Source organism: Rhea americana, unplaced genomic scaffold (genome assembly GCF_003343005.1).
Source record: "Rhea americana isolate MKP2758 unplaced genomic scaffold, rheAme1 scaffold_112, whole genome shotgun sequence".
NCBI classification, from domain to species: domain Eukaryota; kingdom Metazoa; phylum Chordata; class Aves; order Rheiformes; family Rheidae; genus Rhea; species Rhea americana.
This window is the reverse complement of record NW_028185173.1, coordinates 1,107,934-1,123,645: the sequence shown is the minus strand read 5'-3', so window position 1 is coordinate 1,123,645 and position 15,712 is coordinate 1,107,934. Positions and strand designations below refer to the sequence as shown.

Genomic DNA, 15,712 nt, shown 5'->3' with positions numbered 1-15,712 from the left:
GAAAAATTGATTTCCATTCATTACAAAACAAATTACCCCTTAGCTGAGAACARTTTTCATCATTTGGAAGGTAATGAAATAATGATGACAGATTAACAGATTGCTTCTAACTCATTCACTTTTGATTTTCTAAAGAAGCAGATATGAGTACTTACGATATTAGGTTCTTTTTAATTGTTTTTGCTTTAAATGTATGGGAAGCAAAACCTGCTTCTTTTGTCAACCCTTGAATTGTAGAAAACCCACATTTTGTGAAAGTGGAGACATCTTCCTTTGTTTTGAGACTGACTGTCTGTCATCCAAGAAGCGTGACACAAGTATTTATTTCCTCATTGAAAAAGAGGCAATAAGATGAAAGAGCTCATTCTGCACTGCAGGTTGCAGTTATGGTAACTGCAGAGAAACACTTTTTAAAGAAACCCTTGGACTTAGTGCTCTGCACTAAATTCCAGACCATGGAGTGATGTAATTATTAAAAAAAAAAAAAAAAAAAAAAGCCTGTACCTTTCAAAATATTTACATGCTTATTCTATGTATTTGCCTTAGTGTATTAGGTAAAAACTAAGAAAATACTAGCATATATGCATTTCCTTTTTAACTGTGAAACAAACAATATAAGAAGACATGTCATACTATTTCAAATTAAACAATACCATTTTTTCAGTGAATCTTCTATAAAATTTGGCAAGATTCTCCAGTGTAGGTACAAGCACAATGGCCCATGTCCTACCCACTACAGTTTTACAGGCTGGAAACTCTCCATATAGAGAAAGGCAGTTGGATATACCCATACTACTGTCTGTATTGCATTTTTGTCTGAATCCTTGGATAGATCCCTGTGAGTTCACAAGTAGCATGATGAAAGAGAAGGCAAATTGTACAAGCCAGGTTGGAGCACTGAGAACTAAGAGATGAGTGATGAGAAGTGACACTATCTTTTAACAAAGTTCATCAACATGACTGTTCCTAAAATTGCTTTTCTGCAGATCTCTGATGCAAAATGCCAAAGTTTTTGCGAAAGGAGAGATAGTAAGTAACTTGGGTGACACTTCAACGTGATGGACTAGGAAGACCTGGCTTCCCTTATGTTTCTTGAAGTCTGCCAGATATAGAGATGGGCCCTGTGGTCTTTAGCATGTCCAGCAAAATTCCATGAAGTCATCTTAATAGAAATGTGTTGATTTATTCCCCTACAAGTGTTTCTGCATGCGGAGACAAAGTAGGAAAGAGTTACTATCTAAATTGCTAAATGTGGACTCTTACTGAATGTGCATATTGGTTTTGCAGTCAAAACTTCACTGGCTTTAGGAGAGTCATAAGCAACATGTGTGTCTTTTTTCATCATCCTTCTATGTGTCAAACACAGAACAGGCAGACCAACTTTCTAACATAGTGACTATGGGCTTTGAATAAAATTTTAGTTCAATTTTGGTCCATTGTCCGTCTTCAGTGCTTTTTCAACTTGAAGAAAGAGACAGCAATTTAAAATCAGATATATATTTGGCATTTGAGAATAATGAATKGGGAATAAAAATAAAACTGATTGAATAAGACTATAATGTCTGTTAAAATCGAAAGCTACGCTCCCTGTAGGTTCACTGCTTTGATATRTCTAGGAGCAACATCATGCCACCTCTCTCCCTGTTAACTCCTTTATTCCTCAGCTGTTTTCTTAGGCTTAAAGAAGGATCTTTTAAGCTACTCAGATCAGAGAGTTTATGTATAATTCATCTCTATTCTCATCATTCTGATATTTTCATGATCAYAGAACTAAACTTCAAACAACTGGATTATTAATTTATTTTTTAACAGTACCAACATGTGTATTGCCTTAAAATGCAAGCACATTATCTTCTTCCATACACAGATTTTTAAGAGGATTCTTGAAAGTAGCTTTGAGGAAAAAGTATTTAAATGTTACTGTTAAAATTTAGAATTCAGTAAGACAAGCAGTATCATTGAATTTCAAACAATTTTCTATTAGGAATTAAGGAAGCTCTCTGCCTTGTGATGAACATTGTGAAATTAAAATGCAAGATGGAATGAGAAAACGAAGGTCAGAGAGAACTTGTGACACGTTGTTAGGCAAGATTTTTCATTACTTTCTTCTTAGATAATCTTTTCTTTGGGTGTCAATGGGGTATAAGAGGCAATTATTTAAAAACAGCAGAGTGCCGTAGCAAAATCTTTCCTGTAGTAATTGAATATAGTCTGAAAGATTAAGAACAGATGATTCCTGGACTGTGTGTTGAAGGATAGATTGCTTACTATGTGTTTGCTAATACGTCCTGTAATAAGCTGTGGATTATGTGTAGGACTCTATTGGCTCTATGAGAAAGATTAAACTGAATGTTATTTTTACCGTAAGTCTTTGACTTGATGATCATTACTGAGAAAAAAAAAGTGGTGCTTTACTAGCTTGTAACACTTCCCAAATATACACTTYTTCTGCAATGTACAATTTGAGAATTGTTAAGTATGATCCTAGTTTGGACCATTAATAAGCACCATTTGTTAAATAGTCATGTAAGATTTCTACARCCAAAAAGATTCCACAGCAAGATTATTTTTATGCTAAATGTTGTGGCTAGATTTTTAAAACCATGTAATGTTCTCCTACTTTTTTAAGATTCAGTGTTGTAACTCATTAAAATATGTTAATTTTCATACGTAGAGCCAGACAATACTTTTTTACCAGTATTTATTTTTGTAAAAAAGAAAAAAAAAAGAATTTGAAAGGAAGTCATATCTGTCTTTTGATTGCACACTTTAAAAAAATAATAATACAGAGTGGAGCATGGAAAAAACAATTTTTAAGTTGTTACTTCAAAATAACACCTAAGTCTACAAATGTTCAAAGTGAAAATATATGTACCAAGAATGCTAAAACATCTATTTTACACTATCTACAAAATGTATATTCTAATCCAGCCACAAATCATAGGAAAATACTTTGATACATGAGAAAAGCTATAAACATAAGAACATTTTAGAGGGAAAATAACACGCATAAAAGCTCATTAAATAATTACAACAACAAATAAATAGTTTGTTCAGCTTTACTTTTCAATTGCTGCCATGCATATTTTAATTTTTGGTATATTGAGATAACAAGAGAAAGGTCAGCATGCAAGCTGTTTTTTTCTTAGAATGAATCTGAAAGCAGATACTAGATGTATTTTTAAGCCGTTGTCAGAAGTTCATAAAACAAGATCTAGAAGGCAGTAGATGTGATAATTGTTCTCATGAAAACACACAAAAAAGCATCTTTTTACAAATAGACTTCAGTGAATATTCACGGCAACTTCTCTTTGCCTCCATGCCTGGAGAAATTGGAAGAGTTTAAAGGATTTAGAAGGCTTCTGTTATTCTCCGTCTTGAGCATTTGGAAAAGGTCCATATGCCGAGAACGGCCCTTCTGATTTTGGTCAAAGCAATACRTATGTAGTGTCAGCTGAGAACACAGCAATGGCAGACTTGTCTTTAAGCAGTCAGATCTGTAAAGCAGATGGTTATAGATGAGTTCAGTTTTGGCGGGAGGAGAAGGGAGATGAGAGGAAAGAATGCCTGACTTCTAACTTGTACTGTGTTTGCTGGATTTACTGGCTCTTTTTCTCTCTTTGTGATGCTGGATAGGCTTTGCTTGAGAGGTTCCCTCAAAGTTGTGGCTGGACTCGTTGTGCTGCCTGGTGTATCGCTTGCACTTGCAGGCCGTGACCACAGTTATTTTGTAGGTTCTTATACTTCCATCCTGGCACTGAAGCTGGATCCTCTGGGTGCGAGTTTTGTCATTGACGCATCTCCACTCCTGCGAGCTCCGCCTGCTCCAGTACTTGGTTCCATAACCTCCGCCAATCCAGTTGGGGAGCAGCGGCAAAGGGAGGCATTCGCCTGCGCACACCAGCTCTTTCAGAGGACTGATGCTGGTGCACTGGCCATCTGAAATGTACTTGGTGGACCGCAGTTCCCGACAGCCAACTTGAACACGATCTGCAGAATGCACAGAATAATGAAGACTGAGATTCAAAAGGAAAACATTTTATTAACCAGTCATTGCCACATTAACGAGCTATGTTTTGCAGAATACAACATAGGCAGTAATTTTTACAGGACATGTTGTTACTGATGTGCCCCACAACACGAGGACCTCAAGCACTGATGGTATCTCTGGGTATTACCACAGCATAAAGTGATCATAATGATGTGCACTTAAGCAGTTGTAGTGGAGGAGGAAATTCTGTTCTCTAGGCTTCTTCTCAAGGACATACCTTTTAGAAAAGAAAAAATGCCCCAACGGAAGAAATGTTTCCTGCTTATTCTTAGTCTAGGGAACTTGCTCTGCAATGTTTACAACAATTATATTGGATCATTAGCAAGGGAGAAATAGTGCTGTGGAAACTATTAATGTACTTTTAAAAGAATTTAAAAATAGTGTATTTTTTCCCATTGCACAGTTACAGTGGACAGTCTATTTGAGCACTTTTGCTGTACACACAGATACCATAAAAATGRTAACAACTGAAGTTACTAGAGAATGGTGTTCCACATGCAAAGTATGAATGATTAGCAATAACAAACTTAGAGTGGCCGTTTTGCCTTCAGGATAAGACCATCTTTGTATTTGTAGTAATCTTCATAATCTGTATAATGTAGAGGATCCTGCAAATTCTCTCAGGCAACTGACACAGAATCAAAATGCAGAGCTTCTAATGCAGGCAGGTTTGTACCCGTCTGTGTGTAGCTCTGCACCCTGCAATAAACACAACTGTTTATTTCAGTAATTACACTTTGAAATAGACGCCCACAGTGCTCTTAGTTTTAATAAGCAATCTTTACTGGCTATGCTTTCCCTCTTTCTGAAGGACAATTACAGTGCAGGTTCTACACACAAGGCAATTAACTAATGCCTTTAAAATAGAAGTAATTACTAGAACCATTTTCAAGTGAATCATAAAAAGGCTTTGAAGGTACATCTACATAGCACAGCTACAGGCTGCTTCTACTTCTACTTGGACTTCTGGAAGCGAGTTCTGAACAGACACTGAGTTAGGATTACAGCTTCACCCCGTCCCTGGTGTCTCAAAACACAAATCTGTAAATCTGCAGCCTGGTCTGAGGGATTGTTTACAGAAGGATTGGTCTCCTGTCTGACTTGCAGAGAAGATTCAAGTCTGTCTTCCTGCAGCTGCACTCAGGAATGTACCTGGAAGCAGCTGGTCACAGATTTGAGTTTGTCTCTCCTGTTTTTATGTATATCCTGGCTCAGCTTTTCTCTAGTGACACCTCATTGACAATGAATACCTACTGGGCTGCTCCAGTAATCTCATAATGATGAGATGTTTCCTGTGCACTTAAACCTTAGCATTCATATGAGCTGACACACCTGGCTTAGCTGAAAGGTATCTGTGTCACTTTTTGCCTTCACTTTCCAGGGATGACGCTATTTTTATCGAGTCGTCGTGGGTGGGTTCGTGTGTGCATGTGTGTGTGTATTTGGATTTCTTTCATTTTAAGGAGGCGGGCAGGAGAGGGAACAGATAAAGTCAGCAGAAGGTTTCCAGATCCCCCTGTGTCTTATATATTTATATATAAAACTCATCAGGAAAAGACTAGCTATAAAAAGACATGTCAGAGCAGAGATCATAGGTAAATTATGAGCTGATCTGTTTACTTTTGCTGGAGGTGCTAAGCAGGTAAGTCTACAGCAGGAAGTAAAACTGAACAGTGGGAACAAAATTCAGAGTTTTTTATTGTATTTCAGAGGTAGCCCGGACACTCCCGTGCCCACAGTGGGAGGGTGAGCTGAGAAGGTGAGCACTTTGGAAATGCCTCTCCCTCCTTTTGCTTTCTCTTTTTGTCCTTGCTGGATAACCAGCATCAAACCCGCCGTTCCTGGCTGAACCTCCCGCAGGAAGCAACCCGCCCGAGAGGGACGGTCCTGCAGGACGCGCCGGGGGGCCGCTCGGCGAGGAGCCCGGAGCCAGGAACCAGCACCTTTGCCCGGCCCCCGCTCTCCCGGAGGCGCTATTTGCCTTCAGCGCTGCGCTCGGGGGAGCGAAGCGGGGCGCTGCGGCCGGGGGCTGCGCCGCGGCCGGGGGCTGCGCTCCGCCCGCGGGGCTGGAGGGGGCCCCGCTGCCGCCGCCGGAGGGCAGGGGCTGCGGGAGGCGCTGGGAAGGGCCCCGGTAGGATACTCACTGTTACGGTCGGCTCCAGTGCTGGCGTAGTGCCTGCCTCCATTCCTGGCTTGATTCAACGTGCTATTGCTGCTTGGGCTCGCTGGAGCAGGTTTAGCAACGTGTGAATAAAGTATCTCTGTGGCATCGTTCTTGAAAGCCAAGTAGCTTTCCGTGAAGATGCAAGCTAGGAGAAAGCCGTAGAAGTGAATGGCAGGGAGAAGCATGGTTGTTCAGTCTCTGTCTGACAGAGCTGGGTGAAATCTTTTTCTTCTGCTTCTTCTCGGTAACTCTGAAATTGTTCTTGAAGGGTTTCTCTTATATATTCAGAGAGGCTTGGCATTCATTCAGGTGTAAAGTTGTGGAAAGCTTCAGAATGAAAACCCACAAAAGGGGTGGGATCCCTACACGAGCCTGCGAAGACCTTTTACCAATAGGAGAGAAGACTGCAGTAAAGGAGGAGTTAGATGCACTAATTGCAGGATTCCTGCTTGGGGCTTTTGAGGGTATCAGAAAACTTTTACGAACCACATAGCAGCATTCGGGCTGAGTGAGACCTAAGGCTGCGGGCTGTGCCATTGCATACGGCCCTGCGTGCCTGGCATTTTTGTGTGATGTGACTAACACAAAGTGTCAGAGTGAATCTCTCTTGCTCCTGTTGTTATTCAGTTGCTTCCTCACTTCCCTAATGTGCCTTTGGGAAATCTTACCAACTCTGTAAGGATGCAAAATGTTGTGGAAGTTACAGAAAACTGCAAGTTGCACAAATGCTGTCTGATATATACCAAGACCACTTACGAAAAATATACTGTGAATAATTTACAGTTGCCTCCAGATACTTTAAATTATGCAGCTTTGATCAACAAGGAGCACTGACAGAGAAACTACTTTTTTAGGGGAATATTCTCTCCCTGGTGTAAAGAGAGTTACAAGTATATATTTCTGTGTCACTATGCATGAAAAGCAACTCCTCTAGGCTCCTTAGTACAAACAGATCCATATTCATAGCCTCTTACTATGCTCATTCACCAAACTAGTCTTTTTTAGATTTGTACAYTGCCTAAAGCATTGTTTTATTTTAAATGCATTATTTCATATAATGAAGGAAACAAAGAGGGAAGAATAGTCCTTATTCTGACATATTATTTTACTCTATCCCACCCTTATTTGATTTTCCATAAAATTACTTAAACTATGTTGCAAACCTAAATGCCAGTGTAAATTGAGATCCTGTCAGTAGGCCAATGCTTGTTGGCATCAGTGGTGAATATGCCGTATAGATTTTCATTATAAATAAAACAACAGTGATCTGCATTGTGTGTCTTAATTAACAGGATTTTTTTTTCTTTGGGAGAAAGCACAACCACATATGAGGCCACATCATGTAAAGATCAGACTCTAATCTCACTTACACTATGTGTAACTGAATTGATAACTACCCTGGATTTCTTTTGCAGTGATGAAAAAAAAAAGAACCAGTACACAAATTAGATACTTCTAATGTCAGGATCAAAATCCTACTGATTCAGAAGGCACGTTTGTTTCATCCTGGTCCCAAATAGACATTTATCCTTATCAGCAACACTTTGCTCTTGCATCCCTAAGAAAGTTACCACAGATTTCAGCAAGAGTAAAGACAGATTCACCATCAGTACCTAATTGATAGCCTTTGCTTAAAAGACCCTGGAACAACAGGAGTGTTGCAAGGTGAAGTGAGTTTCACTCACTGGTGGCAGAGCTGTCCGTGGGGAAGGGAGTTCAGTGCCTGCATCTATTACGACTCGCCCAACCCAGTTCTGGAATAACAAGAATGTTGCAAGGCAGAGTGAGGTCTTTCAGCAGAGTAACGTATGGAGGAGTGGGGTCAGTGCTAACCCCTGCCAAAGCTCCATCTTCYGTTCTTATGGGACATATTTTTTAACCACAAAAGGAAAGAAGTAAATTTTACCTTCCTTTTAAAAACAGGTAGAAAAAAGAAAGTTTCCTAAAGCAAACYGTTGGAGAAGATTACCATTAATAGAGAGCCAATAATATTTGAGCACTTTTTTTCTTCAGAAGTTAATCAAAGGTCTGCATTGCCTATGTTCAAGTGCTACTTAATTTTTTATCATATTCACAGATTATACAGAGATTCACACATTTTGCCTTCCTCTTCAGTTCAGCCTSTGTCCTAAACAGATCCAATATAATTAAAAATATGAAGGCCATTTTCCAGTTATCCACCATACCCAAGTCAGGAGACCTCTTCCTAGTAGCAGGATTTTTCCCACATTATATGAGACTTACAAAACTTTCTTTGAGAACTGTTTTCTTTGAAAAARGGGTACATACAAAAGGTACCATAAAAAGGTACAAGGAAAATGTAGGGACTTTGAATTGTCTGTAGGACTGAGTCTGCAAGGAGCTCAGCTGAAAATCATTCTTTCAAATTTAGGCTGTATGAAACCACTAAGCTTGCCACATACCTTTCCCTGTCTTAGAACTTAAAGAAGGACCACCTCAAGACAAGCCTCTTTCTTACAACCTTTATAAAGGAAAAGTTCAGTCCTGAATTTGTCATCGGCAAGGTAATACAGATTACCTCCTTTTTCTGTACACTAGCTGGTTGTAGACATTATTTTAATTACATTTGCATTTTTCACTTATTACAAATACTACATGAAAATCTGGTGATTTATATTCTTCAGTCAGAACATTCAGCCTTCTTGCTTTGAAAAGTAATCAAGCTTCTGARGAGTTTGCCAGTTAACTTTGATCTATACTTTCTTTTGTCAAACCTAAAGTTTACAATCTTWCACTTCTTTAAGTTTGTCTGAAAGAGATTAGAGGTCAGATGAGGGAAAGTGATGCTGGTCAGTCATTTGGTTATTCTTTCTGATGAAGCTCACAATCAAAAGGTGTTTTTTAATGCTCAACTCAGAACAGGTTTCCAGGCTTAAATTAAGTTTTGCTGTCTTTGGTCAGATGATTCTGACAGGTTCTGAAGGCTGTAAGTTAGCCGTTCCTTTGTAGCCTCAAGAACAGGCTTTCCCAATGTGTTGTCTKTCATTACTCTAGTCAGATTCAATGTGTTTTGTAGAACATTGCTCTTTGCTTAATCTGTTGCTCTGTGCTTAATCTGTAATATTGGCCATAAGGAATATATTATATAAGGCCTTTGAAGCCTGTACTGACTTCCTTTTYGCCTCTGGGCATAACTCAGGATGTTCTTATTGATCTATAAAACCTTACATGCTTTGAGTACTAGGTAATAAATTCTCTCTCCTTTATCTGCCATTATGACACTTAAGATCAGCCAGGACATACTGCCTGTGTCTGAATGTCTGGAGAGCTGAGCTTGAATGTTCGGAGTGAAGGCACTGGAGGCTGGGTTTCACTGCTCCTACTGAGCCATAAGAGCTCCACTCTGTTGCTTGGCCTGGTGCAAAATCTGTTGTTCATTCAGATCCTTGAAAGGTAGAGACTTGTTTGGAGACTTGGAGACTTGTTGACTGTGGAGAAGGCACAAGGAAGAAACCTATTTACCAGATTAATTTRTAAGTTTGTACGTGTGCCCAGGGATAAAGTGCTACATTACAAGAATCCTAAGACAACTAAGACAACAAGAAGATTTAGCTGGAGCCTGTAACTGCASGGTCTTTTCTCCTTAACTGTTTCTTGTATCTTCACAGTCTGGCTTCTGAATGATCCTAAATGTTGTGGAAAAGCCATTCATCACGCTTCCATGTATTCTCTGACAGAATGGTATCCACAGTTATTCACATCTTAAATCTTGCTTTCTCCATTTTCTGTGATGGAAAACCACATGCTTCTCTCAGTATGTGCAGAATAATACAATACAYGTGTTCTGCAAGGGTCTCAAAAGAAAATTCCCTTGTTCCCAGGGAATCCACAATCCCTGTGGATAACTCCACAGTCATTTATAAGCCTGTAAGTCATCCTCCATGTTCCTTAGGCACTATAATGATGTCCAAAGGGCAAAGTTTTGTGCAGAATGTACACACCTGTCTAGCAGCACAGAACAGCCACAGGGAAAAGAAGGGAATGCGCTGACATGTACAAATGACTGCCAGAGAGCCTTGTCTGCAACCCACATGATCATAGAAAATGCACAAAATAMGATTGAGTTCCCAATTTTTCATAAATCTTGGGCCTGTCCAGTTTTAATAATGACAGAAAAAGACCTGAAATAGAATGAAGGCTGCATGGAGAGAATGGTGCAAATTTCATTTTTATATATTTTGTTGTTAGTCCCAAAGAGAAGACCATTAGAGCATTGGACTTCTGACTTGATTCCAAAGACAGATACTTTGAGTGTAAATACAGGCTCAGATAAATGACTGCGAAAAAGAGACTGACATTTATTACTTTGCACCTTAAAACAGAAATGACTGTCAGGCTATTTTCTGTTAAGCAATAAGCATATTAGTAATGTACTTCAAAGCAGCATAAAATGTGATTTGGAGCATGATAAGAGAGCTTGTCTGAAAGTGAGGTAAAACTGTAATAAATGTAACTGTTGAGAACTTGTAAGCTATTGTGCAATAAATTAGCATAGTTTGAAAGCTCATATAGAAAACATGTTAGAAAACCAAAATACCTCCTCCCGCTACACACACACACAAATTCTCAAACAACAGATTCTTTGAATACTGAGTTTTTTATAAATTAAGTGGCACTTTTTAATTTTCTCAGTAAATTATATGGGAGAGATTAAACAGAAAACACAACATACATTTTCATTAGTGAGAATGACTAATTAATTCTGATTTATTTCTTCTTCCTCTCCCCAAGATTGTTGCACTTCAGTTTTACTTTTTTCTAGTTTCTCTTATACATAATGTAGGCAGAATAATTTGGGTCAGACTTTGGTTTCAGAGGAAGCAATTTATCACTTTTATCAAAAAAAAACCATTAAACTGGAAAAGGGAAAYTGTGTTTATTTTGAAATTCTAGGAAAATTTACAAAAAGCTCTCTGCACTAATTGTAATTATCCACTTTGTCAGTGGGGTTGTGGTAGGCTTTTAAGAGTAGATTGAAAACAATGTGGTTTATTATTTATCATCCAAAACCATGTCTTATGATTTTCTATGTATGTTAAAGAAGACAGAARAAACAGAACAAGGTTTTGCAAGGGAAAAACTGTGACAGCAACACTTTGTTTATCTGGGGTAGCATTTTTGTAAACACTTAGGTGGCATGGAAATGAAATAGTCATTTTTTAAAAGAGAGTTGGGGCAATACACAAGACTTTTTTAAAAAAATACATAGACATTGAAATAAACCGGACTTTTGTATCTACATACTTTCTAAAATGGTGCCCTGAGGAGTGAAAGTCCCATTGATTTTCAGTGAGCCAGTCACTTAAATGCTTTTGAAAATTTTACCCTCAGGTTAAAATTCTGAACCTCCTACTCAACATTAAGCAGGCAAAATCCCATCAACGTGCCCCAGTTGCAAATAAAATAGAAACTGAGCAAAGGTTTTGAAGTCTGTCCTGTTTCTTTACATGTAATTAACCAAACTCTTAATATATCACTGTGTTTCAGTAAACTGTTTTGTGTTTCTAATTATGTGGTCTGAAATGATTACAGTGTATTTAAAAAATGCACACTTTACAACGAACTAGCTAAGAAAATCTGGCATAGTTTCAGGATTTCCTAAGCAAACACTTGCCAAACCTGTTGTTAGATCCAAAGTCATAATTTAAAAACAAGCCTACAAGGTATCTGGAAGAAGATCCTTCTTTCTTTCCTTCACCTCCATCTCCCACTCCCTTACAAGGAAATCACTTTACCTTATCAAAACAGAACAGTTACTGATATTTGTCTCCCAATGCCTACTATRTTTAGATTTTGGATCCAGCTAGTGCATATTTATTCTTATTAAAGAAAAGAAGTTACCTTCACAAAGAATGTTAATGGCCAAATTCATCAATCAGATAAATATGCACAGCTCCTACTGAAATTAAGGAAGTACCTGAGGGCAAAACCTGGCCCCAAATTAGAATTTTAATAATTGTAATACTGTGTAATCCTTTCCCTGCCAAAAGACAAAAATGGTCTGTCCTGCAAAACAGATTCACAAACTTTCCATGCACTTGGTATCAGAGTTTCACTCATAATATATGAGCCAGAATACAACTGAACAAAACCAACTAAAAACACAGCAGAGTATACAATTAATATTGTACATTTTATTTTATTAAAATGAACTCAGACAAAAGTGTGGTGCATTCGGACAGTACTGAAAATGTCTATTATTTCTGCAGGTAGGAACTGCTCTAATCCAGCAAATGCTTCCACATCGTCATCCCCATCAGCACTTCAAACAACGGGAACCTTAATTAAAGCTAAGAGATGTCACTTTCWGAGGATCTGCCAGAATATCATTTTGGCACATCAGTTTCCACATTCAATTACTATTATTTCCATCCTACCTGAAATTAGTTTCAGTTAGCTAGTTCTCTTTTAAATCCAAAYGGTTTAATGCAGTGAATGAATGAGTCAGGCTGAAAGAAATTAAGATACAGAGCTAAGTATTACCTGCCTACGCAAATACTACAACACATTCCAGATATCCTTTCCAGCAATATTAATTGCCTTGAATTCACATGTAAAAGAAAATGTAGCAAATAGACAAAAGATCYCTGCCAGTGGAAGAATTGCTTACTGGAATGCTCTAGGATCTTTCTTATAACAAGAAAATTACACTTTTACTAAACCAAAGTATGACTACAGTACACTGCTAACTAATGTGGTTGGAAAATGGAGACTGAGACTCAAATTCCCAAAATCTTAGGGGTAAGTAAGTGCTTAACAGGTTTTCAGGCTTTTTTGCAATATGAATACTTTGCTGTTGACCCTCCTACACAAATAAAGCATACGTATATATACATTCAGTTTGGCTAGGAGTCTGAAAAATGCTATTGCCATGAAGTTGAGAGACAGGAATGAATAGTCAGTACATTCCATCCATTCTCTAGGCTGTACGTAAAATTTAATACCAAAACACTTCAGGGAAGAACAGAGAATAAAAAAATCTTTGCAGCAGTAGGTGTCACGATTTCAAAATCTTTTTTTCAACCTAGATCAAGAGAAAGTCCTAACATTTTGGAGATTCCTTTTGGAAGAAATTTTAGATGAAAATGAAAATCGTATCAGATATAACTGCTCAGTTTTGACTTTTTTGATTAATTTCACTCTTTGAATTTAATATAATAACAATTTAACAGCCACAGGATAATCTCTGCCTTGAGCATCACACTAGGCTTTAAAGGAATTTATATCTTATCTAAGATTGAAACTCTTTCAGTATACCTTCGTGATAATAAACAAATATTAGCTGTACTTGCTTAATCACAGAATTTTAAGCAAGTCCATCCTCTAGCCTGAAGTGTAGTGGGATTTCAGTCTTCAGCGAACTCTATATATCTATATGATCACAACAGATCAGCATTTAGAATTAAAATGTGGTTAAAGTAATATGGTTATAAAACAACTTAACAATGAGGCAGCTGTCAGCAAAGATAATCAGCAATGATGAGTTTTAATTTGTTACTTCTACAATGATTACAGTTTATCTATACTATTCATAACTGACCTTAATTGCAGTTCTTGTCACTATTGCCTATCATGTCAGGGGCAAGAAACTGAGTGTGCTCCACGACACACGAATGTAACCCCATATTCAGAACCTCGTCACTGTTTAGGTCTGTAATCTTCAGGCAATGAAGAGATTAAGTTTCCAATGCAAAACTTGGCTGTTGTACAAGACCCTTATTTTAGGACTTCAATTTTAAGTCTTTTTAGAATTACAAACTAGTTTAAATGATATATAAATAGTATTCAAAAAGGGAAATGTTATAACATTCTGTTTGTTCATTTGGTCTTTCTGTAATTCTTCAAAGATTTTCACAGGATTTTTTTTCTAAAATGTATTCTCATATGGAAACATTACACAAATTAAGCTTTCATAACTGTCAACATCTGAATTTGCTTTTCAGGAGGAATATTTCCAGTTAATTTTCACTCTGAGGAAAACCAGAGTAGTGTCCTCCCTTCTGGTAGCAAAATGCAGCTCTCATCTCATACATACTTGCTTGTCTGATTAGAACAGGGTAATAATTTTTACTGAAAAAAAAAAAAATCCTGCATGTGAAAATCCGTGGGAGGGTTATTCCATGATGGTAACCAGATATGTCTCCTGGAAGTCCAGGAGATGCACGCTTCCTTTTCAGGGCAGACCATAGCAGGTCCCCTTTGTATAAGCAGCCAGTAAAATACGGTGTTTTGCTATGTGCCTTTGACTTTCAAAACTTCTGATTTTCTCCTGAGCCTTTTGGGAGAGCTCCCATTACTAAACCTTGCCTTCCACCTTCCTTCAGAGCATTTTGCATCACCAGCACACATTTTCATTTACCAGTTGGGTAGCTAAATGCCATTCACATTCCATACTAACTCTCCTGTGCTTTTCCATCCCAAACTCTGCAAGTTATTGGAGTTTTAGAGGTGTGGTAAAGACTGCCGCACATTTCCATGTCTGTCCATGGAAATGGACATCAGGAAAGATGAACGGGAAGCACCTCCAGCAATGAGCAGTGGGGACAGAGTATGGGGAGGGCATCTCTCCAGAGATTTCATGCGTAGCTGAAGCATGTGAAAGGAAGTTAATTCAAGAGAGAAAAATGAGTATTGAGATACTTACTAAGGCTGTGAACTTGCACATTGTCATGAACAACTAGTAGATTAGGGAGGTCTAGGAGACAATTTTGGGACAAATTTCATAAGACCAGTATTCTGAGGAAGTACTGTTAAGTAATAGCTAGCATTAGGTAACAAGTAATATGGAGAACCTAAAAGAGGGATATCTTACCCAGAATAAAGTGTTTTGTTGTCAGCAACCTGGTACATAATTCTTGTCAATACTCAATATCATTATAAGGTCTCTTAAAAAAGCACTAAAACTGAATTACTGGAACTAATTTGCTCAATAAGACTTTTATGACTTTCTCTGTTCTTAAATGAAGTGAGAAAAGTGGTTATTTTATTACTATTCACTTAGTCAACAAATATAAATAAAAATGAATGAATATGATGGTTACTTAGGGCAGAGATATATATGGCCATAAAATACTTCTTTTTATTTTACACTTCAGAAAACTCATACTGCCAAGAATATTTTAGTATTTGGCAAGAAATTGTTTAAGATAGATCACTTATTTTATAAGTAGTCAGCAGGAAGAGCAATACATGCTTGTGCTATGGCATTAACTTTTTTTAAGGATCCAATTCAAACCTCATTGAAGTCGATGGAAATCTTTCAATTGTCTTAAAGGGAATTTGGTTTAGAGCCTCCATGCAATAACACAATCACAAAGAAACTTGCTGGCAGGGTTCCTATAGTCTCTGTTCATAGTATGGTCATTAAATTAACTTAAAACATCTGTCCAGTAGATGGCATATGAGATCTCATAGTCTAAAATACAAATAAAGCAATAGCATGTTACCAATATGCCAATGGCATGCATCACCAACAT

At 37.8% G+C, this 15,712-nt stretch overlaps 1 protein-coding gene across 1 annotated transcript; it reads right to left on the bottom strand.

The window, feature by feature from the left end:
* Window positions 1–2,995: 2,995 nt before the first annotated feature.
* Window positions 2,996–6,561, bottom strand: SOSTDC1 (sclerostin domain containing 1). Its single transcript, XM_085316339.1, has 2 exons — window positions 6,196–6,561; window positions 2,996–3,990 (listed from the first exon to the last, which is right to left on the bottom strand). Exons 1-2 carry the CDS (start codon window positions 6,398–6,400, stop codon window positions 3,575–3,577), a joined length of 621 nt encoding a protein of 206 aa, XP_085172465.1. The 5' UTR covers window positions 6,401–6,561; the 3' UTR covers window positions 2,996–3,574.
* Window positions 6,562–15,712: the final 9,151 nt, after the last annotated feature.

What these genes read in the sequence shown, in the direction of transcription:
- SOSTDC1 (XM_085316339.1), bottom strand. Translation starts at nt 6,400, where the DNA reads ATGCTTCTCCCTGCCATTCACTTCTACGGCTTTCTCCTAGCTTGCATC. An exon ending in CACTGGAGCCGACCGTAACA is followed by an intron (nt 3,991 to 6,195) that starts GTGAGTATCCTA and finishes TGCATTCTGCAG; the next exon opens with ATCGTGTTCAAGTTGGCTGT.